The 17,307-nt window shown below is 40.8% G+C and overlaps 1 protein-coding gene across 1 annotated transcript in view; it reads left to right on the forward strand.

The window, feature by feature from the left end:
- LOC134623062 (uncharacterized) overlaps positions 1-16,051 on the forward strand; it is a 28,387-nt gene extending 12,336 nt beyond the window's left edge. Inside the window, exon 3 of the mRNA XM_063468291.1 lies at positions 15,591-16,051. Within this exon, the coding sequence (XP_063324361.1) occupies positions 15,591-16,051 (461 nt within the window). The remainder of the gene's footprint in view (positions 1-15,590) is intronic.
- The last annotated feature ends 1,256 nt before the right edge of the window (positions 16,052-17,307 follow it).

Here is a 17,307-nt window from a genome sequence, read left to right on the forward strand (position 1 = left end):
TGTGTAGCGGGTGGCAGCCACTGATGAGCTGAAGAGGAGGAGGAAGGTACGTGTGACTGCATCGGGTGTGGATGTTGCACAGCACCGCTGATTTCATCATCCAGTCCACAAGGTCGAGGAGCCAAAGATCCTCCTCTGTAAAGCTGACAGCAGCTCAGGCTTGTTGTGGTTTCTAATGATAGAATTTCAGAGAACAGGAAACATAAATTCAGTTAAACTCAGACACAAGTGGACACTGTGGTCTTCACTTTTCATTGACATGTGTAAAAGGGAGGGATGCTTACCGACGCAGGCGGTTGAGTGGATGTCTCTTTGACCTTTAGCGTCACAACAGCTGCGAAGAGATTCTTTTGACACACAATGTAACAAAAATAATCTCCTCCGTCTTGCTTCTTAGCCCCTGTTACGTTTGGCCAACAGTCTCGTTTAAGTGACACATAGACTCGGCCATCAACACATTTGTTTCCTTCGTCTTTGGTGGAATTCTGCTTCCCGTTTTTCACACACTGCACAGTCTCGGAGTTGCAGCAGATAGGTTGATATAAGCACGGGAAGGTTGGATTTTCTCCCTCTTTGACTGTTACATTAAAGGGAACCAGAACTTTAATTTTGATTTGCGCGCCTTCTCTACACCTTAAAACAAAATCCCCGGTATCATTGTAAAATGCGTGAAAAAAGGTAATGGAGGAACTGTTACTGATACGGTCTTCGTAGCCTTGAGCAGGTGTCCACACACCTTGCTGGTAAACAGCCACCTCCACCTCCCCATGCAGCTCACACCGGAACAGTTTTCCTTCATCATGGCTGCAATTTTCTGGAAATGTGAACTGCCTTCCTAAAACAGCTTTCACACAGACATCACACAGAGAGGCAGCTATTAAGGAGGAGACCACGACAAAGAGCTGCAGAGGCCGGGCCATATTGAGTCTCTGTCCTGCTGAGTGGAGCAGGGGGGGTGATGGATTAATATAACCTAAAGAGAGTGACCTTCCTCCACACACCAGCCCATCTTTACTGGCGTCTGATTGGTCATCCAATCCTGGGATGTGAAAAAAAATCAACTGCATGAATATACTAAACATCAACGTTGGAAAAGCAGTCAGAGCAGTGATGATTATCAGTCTTCTTTCCACGCTCCTTAGACGATTATCAGCCTGATGTGTTGAGTCTCATTTTTGAAGGCAAAGGCAGGAAGAACTCAGTGAACATCAAATTATCATCTCCTTCTACATCACACGACATGCCAATGATCACTGTGTTAGGTTTTAGTGTTTTGACCCGTCTGCACTTTTTAAAAATAGAAGTTCAGATACTTTCCTTCCCCATAACATCTAGCGCAGTTGCATTGAAGCTTCAGTTTAAGAGTTCTGGAACTTCCGATATTACAGAGCCAACTAACGAGGGCTTTGATGAAATGGTGGAATGGACACATGTGAGAAAGCAGACAGAGTTGACACAACCGTTGTTTGTGTGATTTTCACAACAATTTCAAGAACATTTGTTGCTCAGCTGAAATATATTTCCAGCCCGATGATCATAGTTTTATTGCATGAAACTATTTTCTACTATTATCTACTTTTTGGCTTCCTCGGAAGAATTATTCAAATTCAACAGTTTTTTAAACCCTCGTTGTAGAGTAACTGTGTATGAGATGAGAAACATCACGCTGGTTTTTTTTTCATAAAAAAACAACCTCACATTAACGTGTTAAAATGTGTTGTCTCTTAACAAAACATTTACATTTCGCTCTATTGTTATGGGAACATGCTGTAATCCTGGTGTGGTATTAATGGACTAAAGAGTGATTCTACAGTGTTTCAATTTTTTTCTCACTGTCTCTCTCTCAAGGTCGAAAATGGTGCCTAATCTGGTATCTTGGAGTAAGATAGTTAACAGAGAAAGGAGCACGGTTTGTTTATTGGACTGTGCAGAGACAGGCGCAGAGATTACGTGCCAGCAGCGGAGGAACTTATCACCATAAAATATTGTTTGCTTCAAAAACAATGTGGTTGTTTGCTAGCATCAGTTTTTCTTTTGGATAACAAAGATTAAAACCCAGTCCTCCTCCGACCCCGCCCCACCCATTTTTTTATTTCCTGTTTTGGTTTGGTCCAGGTGCACGCGCTGTTAGCCAGCTGATGACTGAAAGATGGCTCAGTGAAAAGTGACGTCAGGATTTCAAAGAAGAGAAGGGATACCGGTGGAAACTAAACTTATAGTTCGGAAATTAGTTCGCTTCATTTCTATCAGGAAACAATATGTTAGCGTTGTTTCAGCCAACACGTCCGAAACCTACAAAAGTTCTTTAAATGTGAACAAAATAAAAACCAAAAGACTTTCAAATCACAAAAGCCAACATTTTATTCACAACAGAACATAAATAACATAGGACATGTTTAAGCTGGAAAATATGACAATTTTATGCGCAAAATGAGCTCATTTCAAATTTGTTTCTTCCCCTGCACCCTTCGGAATGTCAATAAACACCATCCTCCCACCCCCCACTAATCTGAGCTATCGTCCGAGTAATCGTCATCACTCAGGCAGCCACTAAACATAGACTGTGTACTCAGACCACGTTTTTCCTTTGCACTGCTTCACACACTGTGAACTTGTTAAAATAAATAAATAATAAAACTTTATTTATATTACACCTTTCTAGACAGAGTCACAACGTGCTGGACATAAAATAACAAATAATAAAAAGGTAAAACAGACAATATAAAAGAGGCAAAATTTAATCAAAAGCAGTTTTAAAAAGGTGAGTTTTGAGTTGTTTTTTAAAAACAACTACTGAGTCCACATTTCTTAACGTTTGGGGGAGAGAGTTCCACAGTCTCGGGGCCACAGTGGCAAAAACTCTAATACCCTTAGTTCCCATCTTAGTCTGTTTTATAGCAAGTAAGCCCTGATGAGTTGAGATGCCCCGAGCTGCTCGGGACATAGGGCTGTAGCAGATCAAAGATGTAGGCTGGTGCCAGTCCATGCAGGGCTCTAAGAGTCAAGAGCAGGATCTTAAAATGTATTTTAAATTCAACAGGAAGCCAGCGTAGCTGAGATAGCAATGGTGTCACATGAGACTACTTAGAGGATTTTCCCTAATGTGCGTCTTTCTCTTATTTTTGTATGTATTTATTTTATTTATTTCTGCTGTCAACTATTTCTATTTTATTCCAGCACAGTGGAATGTGGAGCACCCAGAATTTAGTCGTACAATAACTCTTCAACACCTAACACAGCATGTGACAAATCGTGTTTGGACGAATGGGAGACGAATGTAATGAATCTATACATGTAAATGTGTTTCACATTCTGACCATGAATCACTTTAGAAAACAATATCTGATAAGGTTAAGGTTATGGTTGGGGCTGGAATGGAGGGCTGGAGCCTCTGCTCCAAGCGTGTATTACAGCCGCGAGCAGCATTCTATAATCTGGAGGGTCTCATAGTAACGCGCAACTAATCTGCACTTTACATGGGATTCATAACTCTGACATCTATCTGCTGTTTGGCACGACTCACTGATAGATGTCTCTGCTTTGAAGCAAGCATGTTTCATTTGTAGAGACAGTCTCTTAATAAGTGATCAATATGGCTCCGGTTTGACTCCCTCATTGAACTGTTTGGTTACTCCGGTCTTTTCATCTCCTGGTTCTCTACTCCATTTCCGGCCCAAAGGGAAAGCAATCCCACATGTTAGGGCTGCTATTTTAAGGACTGTGATCCATGTCCAGTGAGAGGACTCTGATGGATGCAGAGGGAAAGCAAATGGAAATCAGACATGTTAGTGAGTGGAATTACTAGTTACAGTCCTGCATTTTTTTGAACAGAAATCCAAAGATGATACAGTTCAAAGCTCAACATAAAGATACGATGAGATGTTTCTATGTGACCCAAATGTTGAACCTGAATTGGATTTCCAGAACATGTTTAACTGTAAATGTTCCCCTTGCACACAGACAATCATATCACGCACATATCAGAGTGAGTTGGCTCCTGAAGTGCTGTGTTGGTGTGTGTGCCACTGCGAGCGGAAAACTGTATGGGAATTATGACAAATCTTCGCTGTGGTGAACGGTGGGTAGTGTTCACATTTCAATGCCATATGCAAAAGGGAGGGATGCTTACCGACACAGGCAGTGGAGTGGATGAATTAGACCTTGTCTTGTTGAGCTTTAGCCTCACAAATGCTGGATGTAACAAAAACAATCTCCTCCGTCTTGCTTCGTAGCCCGTGTTAAGTTTAAGCAAAAGGCTCGGTCAGGTGATGCAGAGAGTTCACCATCAGCAGACTTGTTTCTTCGTCTGTGCTGGAATCCTGCTCCACCACAATCTCCTGTAAATGCCCCTTGTGGGAATACATTATTTTAACTTTAGGGATTTAGCTGCATAACTGTTAGCAAAGCATTATACTTTTTATTCATTTAAGTAGGTCATAGGTCAGCAGGTCATACTAACACACACACACAGCATAAAGAGAGAGAAAGGTAGAACCGGTAGAGTGAGCACAGTGTGCATGGAGGCAGACACTCCCTAGTCATGTGACCAATTAAACAAAGATAGTGCAGTTCATTATACAGCAGTTGTTTTGTTTCCTCTCAATTTTGACAGCCCTATTAAAGATTAATATCAGTCTGTACATGCTCCAGATAGCTTTCTTCAAATTCTTTAACTCTTACTCGCTTTTGCAACTTTGTACTTTTGTGTTACTGGCAGCAACAAGTCAACCTCATTGTTAGTCCATTTTAAATCTCAACACCCTGCAATGGGAAAATTAAAGTTAACCCTCACATTTAGATTTAGGTGGTTAGAATTTCACTGTATGATTTCTGTATAACCTTTGCATGCTTAAGATGAAGTAAGTATGTGTCAGCATGACCTTGTGAAAACTGCTTAGCTGCCTAATGATGTTCATGCTATCTGCTAACTATTTTGCTCAGATAGATGAAGCTCAGGGTCAGTGCCAGGTGCTGGCCTGGGAAAAGATAATGGGAGTCTTCTTTGTTCAGCAATAGCCCGGGTTGGACAAAAGACTATTGCAACTAAAGATACACAGAGTATAGTATGAAAGGGGCGCTGCGACGCCCCATGGTTAGAACGCTCATTGCTGTGAACCTCTTATGTTTTGATGTTTATGTGTGTTCTCCTGCACGTAGTAAGAAGTAGCTTGACCACAGCCTTTTTTGTGTTGCAGACTTTATTTAGAAAATTCCACAACACCCCAAATGACACCCTCAGCACCTTTTCTTAGACTTGATACATAACAACAAGCCTGAAATACTGAGTTACTGACAGCACGCTCCTACTGAATGAACCCATGTCCTCACCAACACTTTTGCCTGAAACAGTTAACCTTCACAGCCTTTTTACTCTAGAAAGTTAAAAGAAGAAAAAAAAACCCTCAGACTGACCAAGAGTAAGATCAGCCAGGGGCCCAGTACCACATACATGTGGAAATAGACAGGAGTAAGTAAGACAGAGAAAAGTATCAATTCCCACATGGCTCCTAAACTTCAGGCCTTCTTCCCTCTCCGGGCACATGGTGTGGAAACAGCTCTCAGGCTTAGATCACCTTTGAAAAACCACATCTAAGCTGCAATTTATTTATATGAATAGAGCAGCACACACTAACAAACTTCTCGAGAAAATATAATTGTTGCTAAACTCCCATCGTGTCTATGTGACTTTTGGATCCTCTTTAGGGTACCTCAGACCAAGGGCGTAGATTTTGTCTTGGCATTGGTGGGGACGGTTGTTTCAACCACCGAACCCCGCCCTGTTTCTTTTTTTTCCTTTTTGTCTTTGCTTCTTGATAAAAAAGGAGAAATATACTTGCCTACATATGCTATTCTACATGCTTTTAAACCATTTAAAATTGCAATTCATAGTTTTATATGTGAATTATATAATGTTAAATTACTATTAAACAAATGACTGACTAAGTATTTTAGACTTTAGTTTACTTCAGCTATATTCCATATAAATCAGGTATCATACAAAAATAAAAATAGCTTCAAATACAGTCATGACAATAAAAGAATATGACTTTAAGGACTTACATGTGGGACGGAAAGATTTCGCAGGTCTTTCCTCCCCACTGCTGTCAGACTCCACAACAAAGACTTTAACTGATCAAACACACACAAACCCACACATGTGCAATAAGACTAAGTGCAATACTCTTTTCTGACAAAGTTGTATTTTTACTCCGTTGTATATAGCATTTGTATTCTATTTTTATCTTATTGTATATTTTATTCTATTTTATTCTACTGTATATAGTATTCTATTTTATTCTACTGTATATAGTATTCTATTTTATTCTAGTCTATTCTGTACAGTTGTGTACAGTATATTATTCTTATTGTATTCTAATTTTTGCTATATAACTTTGCACTGTCCACTTTCTGCTGTGACAAAGCAAATTTCCCACGTGTGGGACTAATAAAGGTTATCTTATCTTATCTTAACAAGATTACTTCAGTTGTAGTACACCAACATCTCTTATACATTAGCACTAAGGGAACACTGAATGACCTGGTGGTTTATGTCCATAAAACTACTCATCTAATATTACGACAAATTTATTATTCTGTGCTTGATGTGCCTCACCTTTGGCCCTGGCTCTTCCCCTCTGACTGCACTAGGACATATTGCTACCTGATAAAATAACACATTGATTCGTGCCATATAAAAAGTGAGACATGTCAATTCAGATTCTTTGTCAAATGTACACTAATGAATCAGTTTACGTCAGCAGCCTAACAACTGTCATGATAATAAATACTAGTTAATCTATAGCACCAAATCATCAGTCAGTCACCTGTGACCTCGCCTCTTCACCTCTGTCCGAGCTACAACATGGCAGAGCTGCCTCTGTCACCTGATAAATAACAGTGAGACATTCCAAATACATGCAGTCACACATGTGCTTCAAATACAGTCATGAACCACCAGGTCATCATCCAATTTCACCTGTGACCTTGTGTCACCATTACTCTCTGAGCTTTGTGTTGGTTCTTCTGTCACCTGACAAATAGGACATACATGACAATAAGAATAAAATGGGTAGCTGCTTCAGTGTTTCTGTCACTCATCAGTAATGTTTGTAGGGTGAGTGCATTTTTAAAACACTTTGTGCAAACTGCACTACAAGGTGGAATATTTGCAAAATCACGACTACCTCATGATATATTGTCTCAAAAATGAACCCTATGAATATGTCAGTGCCATTAGGATGAAATTATTGTGTCACCAACATTTTAACGTTAAACATATAATTTTAACAGCCTCTGTAAACTAATATCCTGACTTGCTCGAGGCTCCGTTTTCTCTGACAGTTTCAATCAAAATTAGAAACGCTACTCTGAGACTGAGATAACTAATAGTGCTGCATGTTGTGCAGTTAGTTTCCAAAACACGTTATTCATGGTTACATACAATTTTAGACTGATGTGGGCCAAAGCCTAGCATAACCTGTAACGTTATTATGACGGACACATTTTATGAGTGAACTTGACTTTAAGTGACTTACAGGTTTCTTTGAAAAATACTTTCTTATATCCAGGTTCTTCCTTTTTGTGGCATCCTCCTCTCCTCCTTTCAGGTCCTCGCAGCGCAGGCTTGCCGCTGCTAAAAACTAAACAGAGCTCGCTGAAAGGCACAGCCAATCACATTGGCCATATTTGTCACGTGAGGTAGGACTCCAGTAGAGAACGTAATTTAACTCTTTCTGCACGGCTGGGTGAATGAGACGTTGACAGATCGTTTTTTTCTTCCTATCGGGTTTGTTTTTCTTTACCCGAAGAGATCAAATTATTGGTGGGGACAATTCAATCATCGCTGGATATTGATGGGGACATGTCCCTTCCGTCCATGCCAAATCTACGCCCTTGCCTCAGACCACCGTTCACACCTATGGGCAATTTACAACCACCAGTTAACCTAACCCCACTAACTGCATGTCTTTAGAGTTTGGGAGGAAGCCGGAGAAACCAGACAGTACCAATGCAGAAATGGGGAGAAATGGAGAGAACCTTGACACTCCTTACAGAAAGGTCCTGTCCCAGGCCCTTCACTGTGGTAGCCGCGTCACTTGTGTTGCGTGACGATATTGAAAGCTCACCCTGTGTCATGTGAGTCAGTCATGCACCTCTTGATTTTTGCAACTTGGCACATTGCGCTGCGGTTGCTGCAGCTGGGTTGCAGACAGGTGGATGTTATTGACATTCCTGCTCAGAAGCTCAGATACATACTGATAAACATTGGGTGTTTAAAATACTTGGCAGTTTGTTCAGTTCAGTTGAATTCAAATCACTTTTACTCACATGGGGCCAAATCACAACAACAGCTTCCTCAAAGTGCTTTACACTGTAAGGTAAAGACCCTGCAATAATACAAAGAAAACAGGGAGAACCCCAACAATAATATGACCCCTATGAGCAAGCGCTTTGGCGAAGGAAAAACCAAGGAAGGGCATCCATCTGCTGCGACTGGTTGGGGCTGGGTTTGTGGAAGTAACTTTCTAAAAAACACCTGACAAAGTCTTGACTTTTGACTTTGACTTCTCCTCCATATCAGCATGTCTGATGTAACATTGTCTGAGTGGTGACAGCTATCATTTAGCAAATTACTGCAGCGGCTTCTTGCGCCTTAATGGTGGGTATAAATGACTGCATGTGCGTGATGATGGCATGACATTGAGTGATGCAACCACTGCAGAGGGTATATTGGCACCGTGATCCACACTAGAGACCCACACTAGAGTTGTGGGTCTTACATCCCTCTAGAGACCTTACCACATTCTAAACTGTCCACTTGGTGGTCTGCTTTAGTGCTTTCAAGAAAACACCCAACTAATTTCAAATTCAAATTTCAAACCATGACTAAAGTGTTCATTCAGAGAAATCACAGGAAGCATCTGTGCTGCATAAACCTGAATAAGGAAGCCAAGAAACACAGTTTCTCACAGCAAAGTTCAAAGACTGTGAGAGCAAGTCAGTTGTGCATCTGTTGCATACCATTGAGCTCTCTGCCAGCAAAGTAAGATAAAAAGGCTTTGGTGTCACATTTTTATGGAATCGTTTTGCTCAAACCACTAAATATTTATTTTAATTAGTGAAAACAGATCTACACTGTACTTTGTTTTTCTCTCTTCTAAGTTCACTCCCTTGCTTGAAATCGTCAGAAAGTAGATATGATTCTGCAAACACCGCTCCTCCCATGGAGGCACACTTTACTCCGTCCTGTCCACTCTGCTCTGCTCTGTTTAATTTACTTAGTGACTCAGTCGCACAGAGCAGCCACAGGAGTAAATGAAATCACTGCCAACACTGATGTGTGTGGGAACACAGCAGAGCTTTGTCCCAGCTCATTTAGGTAGCCAATTTAGTGGAGAAAGTCATGTTTTACTCGTGACTCATCCCAGCTCTTAACCATTACTTAAAGTGTTATTGACCATTGCCGATGACATTCATTGAATATAATATAGTTACTTTTTTGGATTGTCTATTTTATTTATTTAGGACATTTAAACACTAGATGTTGACTCACTATGCTTTAAAAATATGCACTTTTACATTCTACAACAAACAAAACAAAAACACTCAGTGATTCAGTGGTGATTAAAATGTATTTTTATTTGGCAAATTGATGATAATCCATCACATTAATCATGATCCTCCTCTCTCCCGTATATACGCTGCCTTTATAGATTAAGTGTATTGATACTGGTATTCGTAATACTGGCCCTGTATTTACTTGGTGTCCAGTCGATACCAAAACGTCCTGTATCTCACACCACTACAAGCAGCGGAAGAAATGAAGGCTGAAGGAATTACATCCCTAAGACAGACACAGACCCCCAGCATAGAGACAGAGCCAAAGTTTAAAGACAGACACATTCACATTACAGTTTGAAAATACATGAAAAGCTGAAAGGTTTGTTTTACTGTCTAACTAATTATTCTGGAAAGTAAAAATCTCAGTGATTTAGTCTATTAGAATCCAATTGGTGTAATTAAGTGTACTCTCTTATGCTCCGTCGTGTGTTTGTTTATCATAAACAAAAATAGAAATACTTTAAGCTATAGGGGTTCAAAAAATCCTGACTATGAAGACACACAGATTATTATTATTATTATTATTATTATTAACAATAATAACAGCAATAAGGGCTGATATTTAAACACTGCAAATGGATCAGTTTTTGTAAAAGCAAGGCTGTCTACATTTTAAGATTTCCCTGCAGTGTTTCCATGTCCACAGGTCCATTAAGGTGCGCTCTCCATCCAAGTGGAGCAAATTTGTTTTCAGGTGCTGAGTGTGAGGGCTATTATTTATTAATTTATATGTCAGCTTTACTTTGGTGGTTGAGTTTCTGAATCAGTGACTTGCAAATGTAACAGTAACATGTAACAGACATCTGTTACATCTGAAGCTCTGCGGGTTCAATTTTTTTAGTTGGACCCTCTGAACAAGAAATTATGCGTGTAAAAGAGATGTTAAAGGCTAAAGAAAAACATTTCCAGTAGCCTTGGCTTCTCTGAGCAGCTGAATATCTTTGAGGGCCAGCTTACTGTCTCTGGGTCTAATGCCCCAAAGGCTGGAGGCTCCTCTCCAGTTCTCAATAAATTGCAGTCTTGTGTAACAGCTTTTGATAGGGTGGTGTGTATAACCAGAGAAATTAAGTGTTCAAGGTTTTATGGTCGGGATGATTCTACTAATAAGGTGAGTATAGAGGAGTAGACAGAGGAAGCTAAGGTTATTGCTGACAATCGTTATTTGTCAAATAGAGAGAGGGTCAGTTTTGCTGGACAATTTAGGTGGGCAGGCTCTACGTGAGGTGAAATTTAGGTTACAAGGAAAAAGGGAAGACCCTAACTTGGTTTTTGAAATTCTAAAACAAACATGTGGTGACAATCAACCCTTGGTCACTCTTCAGCAATGGTTTTATGAAAGGAAACATAAAGGGGGAGTTATACAGAATATTCCCCTGTTTTGATGCAGTTGATGCATGTTTGCTAGTGACCCTTTTAGTGTCCCTTATCATGAATAGGTCTTCAGAGTTTAGTTTATGCTGCATGTTCAAGATGTACCTTTACAAAGGGAGCTGAAGAGAATTGCTAGAAAGAAACTAGTCACATCACACTAACACACTGGTGAAAAACGCCCACCAGCGTCTCTTCTTCCTCAGACAACTCAGAGACTTCCACCTACCTCTGAAGTGGCTCAAGAACCTCTACTCCTGCACCATCCAGAGCATCCTTTTGGGAAATGTCTGCACCTGGTATGGGAACAGCACCAAGGAGGAAAGACGAATGCATCATTTGACAAATGGAAGTTAAAGAAATGCTGTTGGTTAAAACTGAGTGCAGCTAATGGCTAAAGTATTACGTCTCTGGGAACATGTGACCTTGCTGAATCACGTAGAAATAGTGTAACATATCCTGTCACGTATCTTGTCATTACAGGCCAGCCCACCAGGTGCTCTCTGTAGAGCTCACTTCCAAGACCTGACTCCAGGACGTGCTGGAGAAATGACATCTCTGAGCTGGCATAGGAATGCATCAGTGGAAAAAGAAAGGTCTGGGCATCTTTGCTCGGGCTACTGCCTCTGTTATCCAGCCACGGATAAGCAGAACAACATTGGTGGTTGGATATCTTGACCTTTGTTTCTGTTAAAAATGAGAAAAAAAGGAGTAAATCTTTTGAAACTCATCCAGAATATTCATGTGACTAAGTGGAGTTTTCTGATATACAGCTCCACAGGGACAACTCTTCAGCATGTCTGTTTCAATCTAAGATACAGACAGAGCAGACTTGTTTCAAAGAGTTTGAAACAAACTCTGCATCCCAGAGCAGAGTTTTACTGATTCTTTGGAGAGCACAAAATCAACTTCTAAGTGAAAGGATAAGACTGGTCCATTTCACTAAAGATGCACAGGATTAGTTAGACTCTGCAGGAACTCAAAAAACTTCTACCCTCCCCTATTTTAGAGTTTTCAGTTTTTAAGTTTGTGGACAGGGCTCAGCAGGCCCAACACTCTAAAGGAAAAGAAAGACAACGCTAGAAATTCCCTACTTTGCTAATGAAAACTTATACTTCCCAATCAATACCTACACAATATTGACAAGAACAGGAGGACTTTACAACTGAAGACAGTCAGGAAAAATGAGCAGAACTTTTCAGACAGGAATCTCACTGAACCTGAAAAGAAAGTGCTAGCTAAAGATCTCAATTTTGCCATTTCTCCCCAACAGTTACCCATTGTGGACTTCATAACAGACACAGAAACCACCATAAGGATTAATAAGTTAACACAAACAGAAGCAGAGCAAATAAGGATGAAAGTTTGAGCCACCCTCTCCAGTGCAAAAGTCCCTCTGTCCAGCTGATAAGAGGAGGTGCACTGTTGTTCTAAACACAGCAGATTATTACACAAAAATTACTACACTCTGCAGTGACTTCAATACCTATGAAGCTTTAAAACGAGACCCCAAAAGCAAGTGCAAAAAAACTTATCAGTTGCCTACAAGAACTTGAAAAGGACAAAGTCATTGACCGCCCTACATACCATCGTCTATACCCAGGGGATGCTAGTCTTACAAAGGGTACATCCTAAACCTTGGCTGATTGTGACTCACACCCGTTTTCACACCTTGGCTCGTGTGATTGGGCAGAGGATTGATAGGGGGACCATGATCTTCTTAGGGACACTTCCATAGGGCTTAAATCTGGGACTCTCCACAAGTTGCTCTTAGAACTGAAGAAGCTTCTCGGATGAGAGGTGAAACGTCTTCAAGAAACTTAAAGAAGTCCAGATGCTTGTCTTTTCAAGCTCCTTAGACCACGATGACCTGGATGACTGAGAACCTCTACAGACATAAGGGATTATGATGTTTTCTCTCCCCACATGTTCACAGCTAGACTAAACTGCTTATAGTCCAAAAAATATATAAAGGGCTCCCCCGTGTGGTCTGAAATGATAACAGCTTGATATTGTAAAATAAATACTGTACCAACGTAAAGAACATAGAGAACATAGAGAAGGCCGAGGTACTAACCAGCTCCTGCCTCCATAAACATTAGGGACACGTTTCTGCCCCGTAACAAAATGATGGTCAACTATGATGGAACTTACAGCTGTAGATGTTTCACTCTCAGCGCTAAAAGTAAAGAACAGTGACTCTCAGATCCTTCATTTATGTTCATCTTTGGGAAGTAAAGCAGTTTGGGTTAGGTTATACTTTATTTGTGTTTTACAGAAAACACACATGCAATCATGGAATGCTACAAGTACCCACTTTAGGCTTTGAAACTCATTTATTCATGTAAAGAGAAGGACTGTATGTAGACTGAAGGCACCAAAGAAGACACTGGAGCAACCAAAGAGTTTATTTAGAGACAGAATGAGTAGAAATACAAAGGCAGATGGATAAAATGTAAAAACCTGTGCAAACGAATGTAAACTAAAACTCAAAGAAGAAATGAACAGATTATGAAAAGATATGAATTTCCTGTTAGATTAATAATTCTGAAAAAAAAATGTTTCTAAGCTTCACACTAAACATCCCATTCAGAGTAAAGCTGGTACTTCAAGGTTCACACCTGGATGTTTTTTAGACACTGAAAATAAGAAATATGTGCTAGGGTGCCAGCCACTTTTGAGCTGAAGAGAAACACAACACAAATCACTACTATCACTGATACTTCTTCTTGAGCCTGCCCTGAGCAGGTGTCCAAAATTCTTGCTGGTGAACAGTCACCTCCACCTAACCGGGTGGGGAAGTTTTCCTTCTTCATCATTCTTAGAGATTTCTGAAAGTTTGAATGGCTTTCATAAAACAGCTGCACACAAACATCACACAAACTAGCAGCTATTAACGAGGAGACCCGGATTAAGAGCTGCAGAAGCCTCTATCATGGAGCCTCTCGTCAAAGTTAAGTACGAAAAATGAAATCACATTACCATTTACATGTAAGAAAATAAATAATATTCCAATTTTGTTGTACTATTGTACTAAGCATGACTGTGCAATGACAATAAAAAGTTATGTTAGCTTAATAGCAAAAAAACCCCCAATAGTAACAAAAAGTACAACAATATTTTTTCTTTCCTTTTGAATTTATTTCATATATTGCCGTAATGAATGAATTTGTAACCTAATTAATATGTTTATGTGCTGTTTATTGGCAAACAGTCTTCCATCCATCCATTTTCTTCCACTTATTGACCAGTAAATCGAAGGTACAGCGTCCACATCACTGTGTTTGCAGCACTAATCCATCTGTCGATCTCACGCTCCCTTCTCCTCTCACTCGTGAGCTTAAACTTCTCCATTTAAGGCAGGAACTCTTCCATGACCTGGAGTGGGCACACCACCCTCTTCTGGATTAGGACCATGGCATCTCTACTTTTAAGATTAGGCTTAAAACTTTTCTTTTTGACAAAGCATATAATCAGGGCTGGATCAGGTGACCCTGAGTCCTCCCTTAGTTACACTGCAATAGGCCAAGGCTGTTGGGGGATTCCCATGCTGTACTGAGTGTTTCTTCTTCAGTCCCCTTTGGGTTTTTTTTTTTTTTTTGTTACCTTTATTTGTGTTTGTACACATCTCTCTATTTAATTATTAGTTACTATTAATATCTGGCTCTCTTCCGACAGTGTGCCTTTGTCCTGACTCACTCTCAGTCAGACACAGCAGATGACCTCACCACCATGGGCCTGGGTTTCTTGCTGGGGTTTCTTCCTTCCCACTGCTGCCAAAGAGCCTGCTCATAAGGGGGGAAACCTGATTGTTAGAGGTTTTCTCTGCATCGTTGTAGGGTCTTTACCTTACAATAAAATGAACCTTTAGGCAACTGTTGATTTCAGGCTGTATAAAAAAAACAGAATTAAACTGAGCTGACCTTTGACCTCACATTAAACCTCTCAGGTTCACACAGCACTTGTTTAAACTGCTCAGCACTCTCACACAGCCTCCTGTCATGTAGCTTCTGGTCAACACATTTCACAACTTGGCTCACTTTGATTTTGCCACGTAAATTAATGATAATACAATATTATGAACAATATAATAATGTTATGGACACTGGAGTGTTCTGTGGCTACAGCACCACCAAACACAAATTGATGATCAGAATATGTTTGGTAAATGGTAAATGGCCTGTATTTGTATAGCGCTTTACTAGTCATCCACCCATTACACACACATTCACACACTGGTGATGGCAAGCTACATTTGTTGGATTTCAACATCTTGTGCGTGAGCCGTTGTGTGCGTGTAGTTACGTCTTATTGCCAGCTTCAGTTACAGCGACAGAAATTTATTTAGGCTAGCACCATTTACAATGACGGCGTACGCCGGTTGGGCGGACCCTGACATCACATCAGTTCATGCGCATGTGGCAAGCATTTCTCTCAGTTTCTAAACCTAACGGAGCTTTGCGATAACGCAGAAGAAGGTTGATAACGACAACGCTTCACTGTCAGATCGTCAGGATGAGCCTTTCATCAGTGTTTGTGTTCATTCTTCCTTTTATCTGTGAGGGGTTGGGAGCGCTGATCCAAACCACTGTGGGGGGCAGATGTCGAGTTTCCGCTCGCAGAGGAGTGCAGGAAGGGAGAAGGCACACTGTATCAGCGGCTGGATGATGCCAGCACTCAGCTCATCGCATCTCTAAACGGTTACTGGAAGCCAGGGCGAGATTACACTGACCGTGTGGTCGTAGGACGCGATTCTTTAATCTTAACAAATGTTAACTTCAATGACAACGGACATTATGAGTTTACCTGCAACAGGAAACACTTGGAAGCTTACAAGCTGGAGGTATTTGTGCCCTCTGAAGTTGCTGTATCCGAGGGCGGGGATGCCATCCTCCCGTGTCGCTCCGTCACAGTGGGCCAGTCGGTGAAGTCTGCGCGCTGGAGGAGAAACGGGGAAGTACTGCTCGAACTGAATGGTCGGACAGGAGAAATCACATACGGGAATGACTGGTATCGATACCATCTGACTGGGACCGACGGGCAGACCTGTCCCTCACCATAAAGAGAGCTCAGCAACAAGACGGAGGAGTTTATTACTGCGACATAGAGAAGGCCGAGAAACACCGCTCTGCTGTCCTTCTGCGAGTGCGCAAACCACCGGTAAGTGCACCACACCCTGCTTTGTCTTACAAACTGATTGATTTACAGCAGAAACGCTTTAAATACAACATCTGCATTTGATGCCTTGCCAGTCAGTGACTTTCTGCGTGTGAATAACTTTGCCACTACTTGCTACTGTGTCAGGGTGACTCTGCTGTAACAACAGTGATTACAACAACACTGATCTCTGTCCTGGCAGCAAAGACTCACAGTTCAGGTTTTAACTATGTCATTCAGGAATTTAACAAGATAACAGGAACCTGCAGGTGATTTTGTGGCTTAAACTGGGATTAACCCTTTCCCCTCCCCTAGTTAGATCACAGATTGCACATGAACATCTTGTCTTGATGTTTTGCTGTAAACTGTGTGATCTTTGATTTGCTGTAAACTGAAAGGCATTTAAAGTTTAAACTGCACTGACTAACACGTCTGATTTTCATGTCTTCTTGCCTTCTGCAGGAGTCCTACCACTGGATATGGATCACAATCATCATAACAGCAGCTGTGACATCTGTGATTGTTTTTACTCTCAAGTTCTTTTGGGGCTGGAGAGAGAAGACCAAGGGTGTACATGCATGAAGAGAGCAAAGGAGACAGTGCCCGAAACAGTCCACTAAATGACCAATCATTTATAATCAGGAGGAAAGCACATCTCTAAAAATTGCCCTGCCAAGCCTTCTGATGTTATACTGCCTATAAAAATAAATAGAAATAGCTTTTTGTAGTGCATTACTTTTAGTACCAAAGTCCAAACCCTTGTTTCACTGTGTAATGAAAGTCATCATGGCAAAATAAAGAGCAGATATCTGCACACTGCTAACTTACAGTAAAAAGATAAAAGAATACACACATACAGAGATTTTTTTTTCTGACTTTTGAATTACTGATTTATTTGTGTCTTCTTCTTCTTGGCAGCTCTTCACTTGGTACTGTTGAAAGTCTGTCCTGAGAAAGAAGGTATAGCTCGGTTATAGCAACAGCAATTAATCAATTGTTTTGATTTCTTCATTGATCTGTAAGAGGCTGGAGCTTATGGTTAATGAATGCAACAGTCTTGGTCGAGTAGTTGAATTTATTATCTTTGTGTTGAGGACAAAAGAGTCTCCAGGCCTCCAAAAGACCTTTTAAAGGTTCCAGGTGCCACCAAGTGTGACTGAG

Source organism: Pelmatolapia mariae, linkage group LG3_W (genome assembly GCF_036321145.2).
Source record: "Pelmatolapia mariae isolate MD_Pm_ZW linkage group LG3_W, Pm_UMD_F_2, whole genome shotgun sequence".
Taxonomy (NCBI): domain Eukaryota; kingdom Metazoa; phylum Chordata; class Actinopteri; order Cichliformes; family Cichlidae; genus Pelmatolapia; species Pelmatolapia mariae.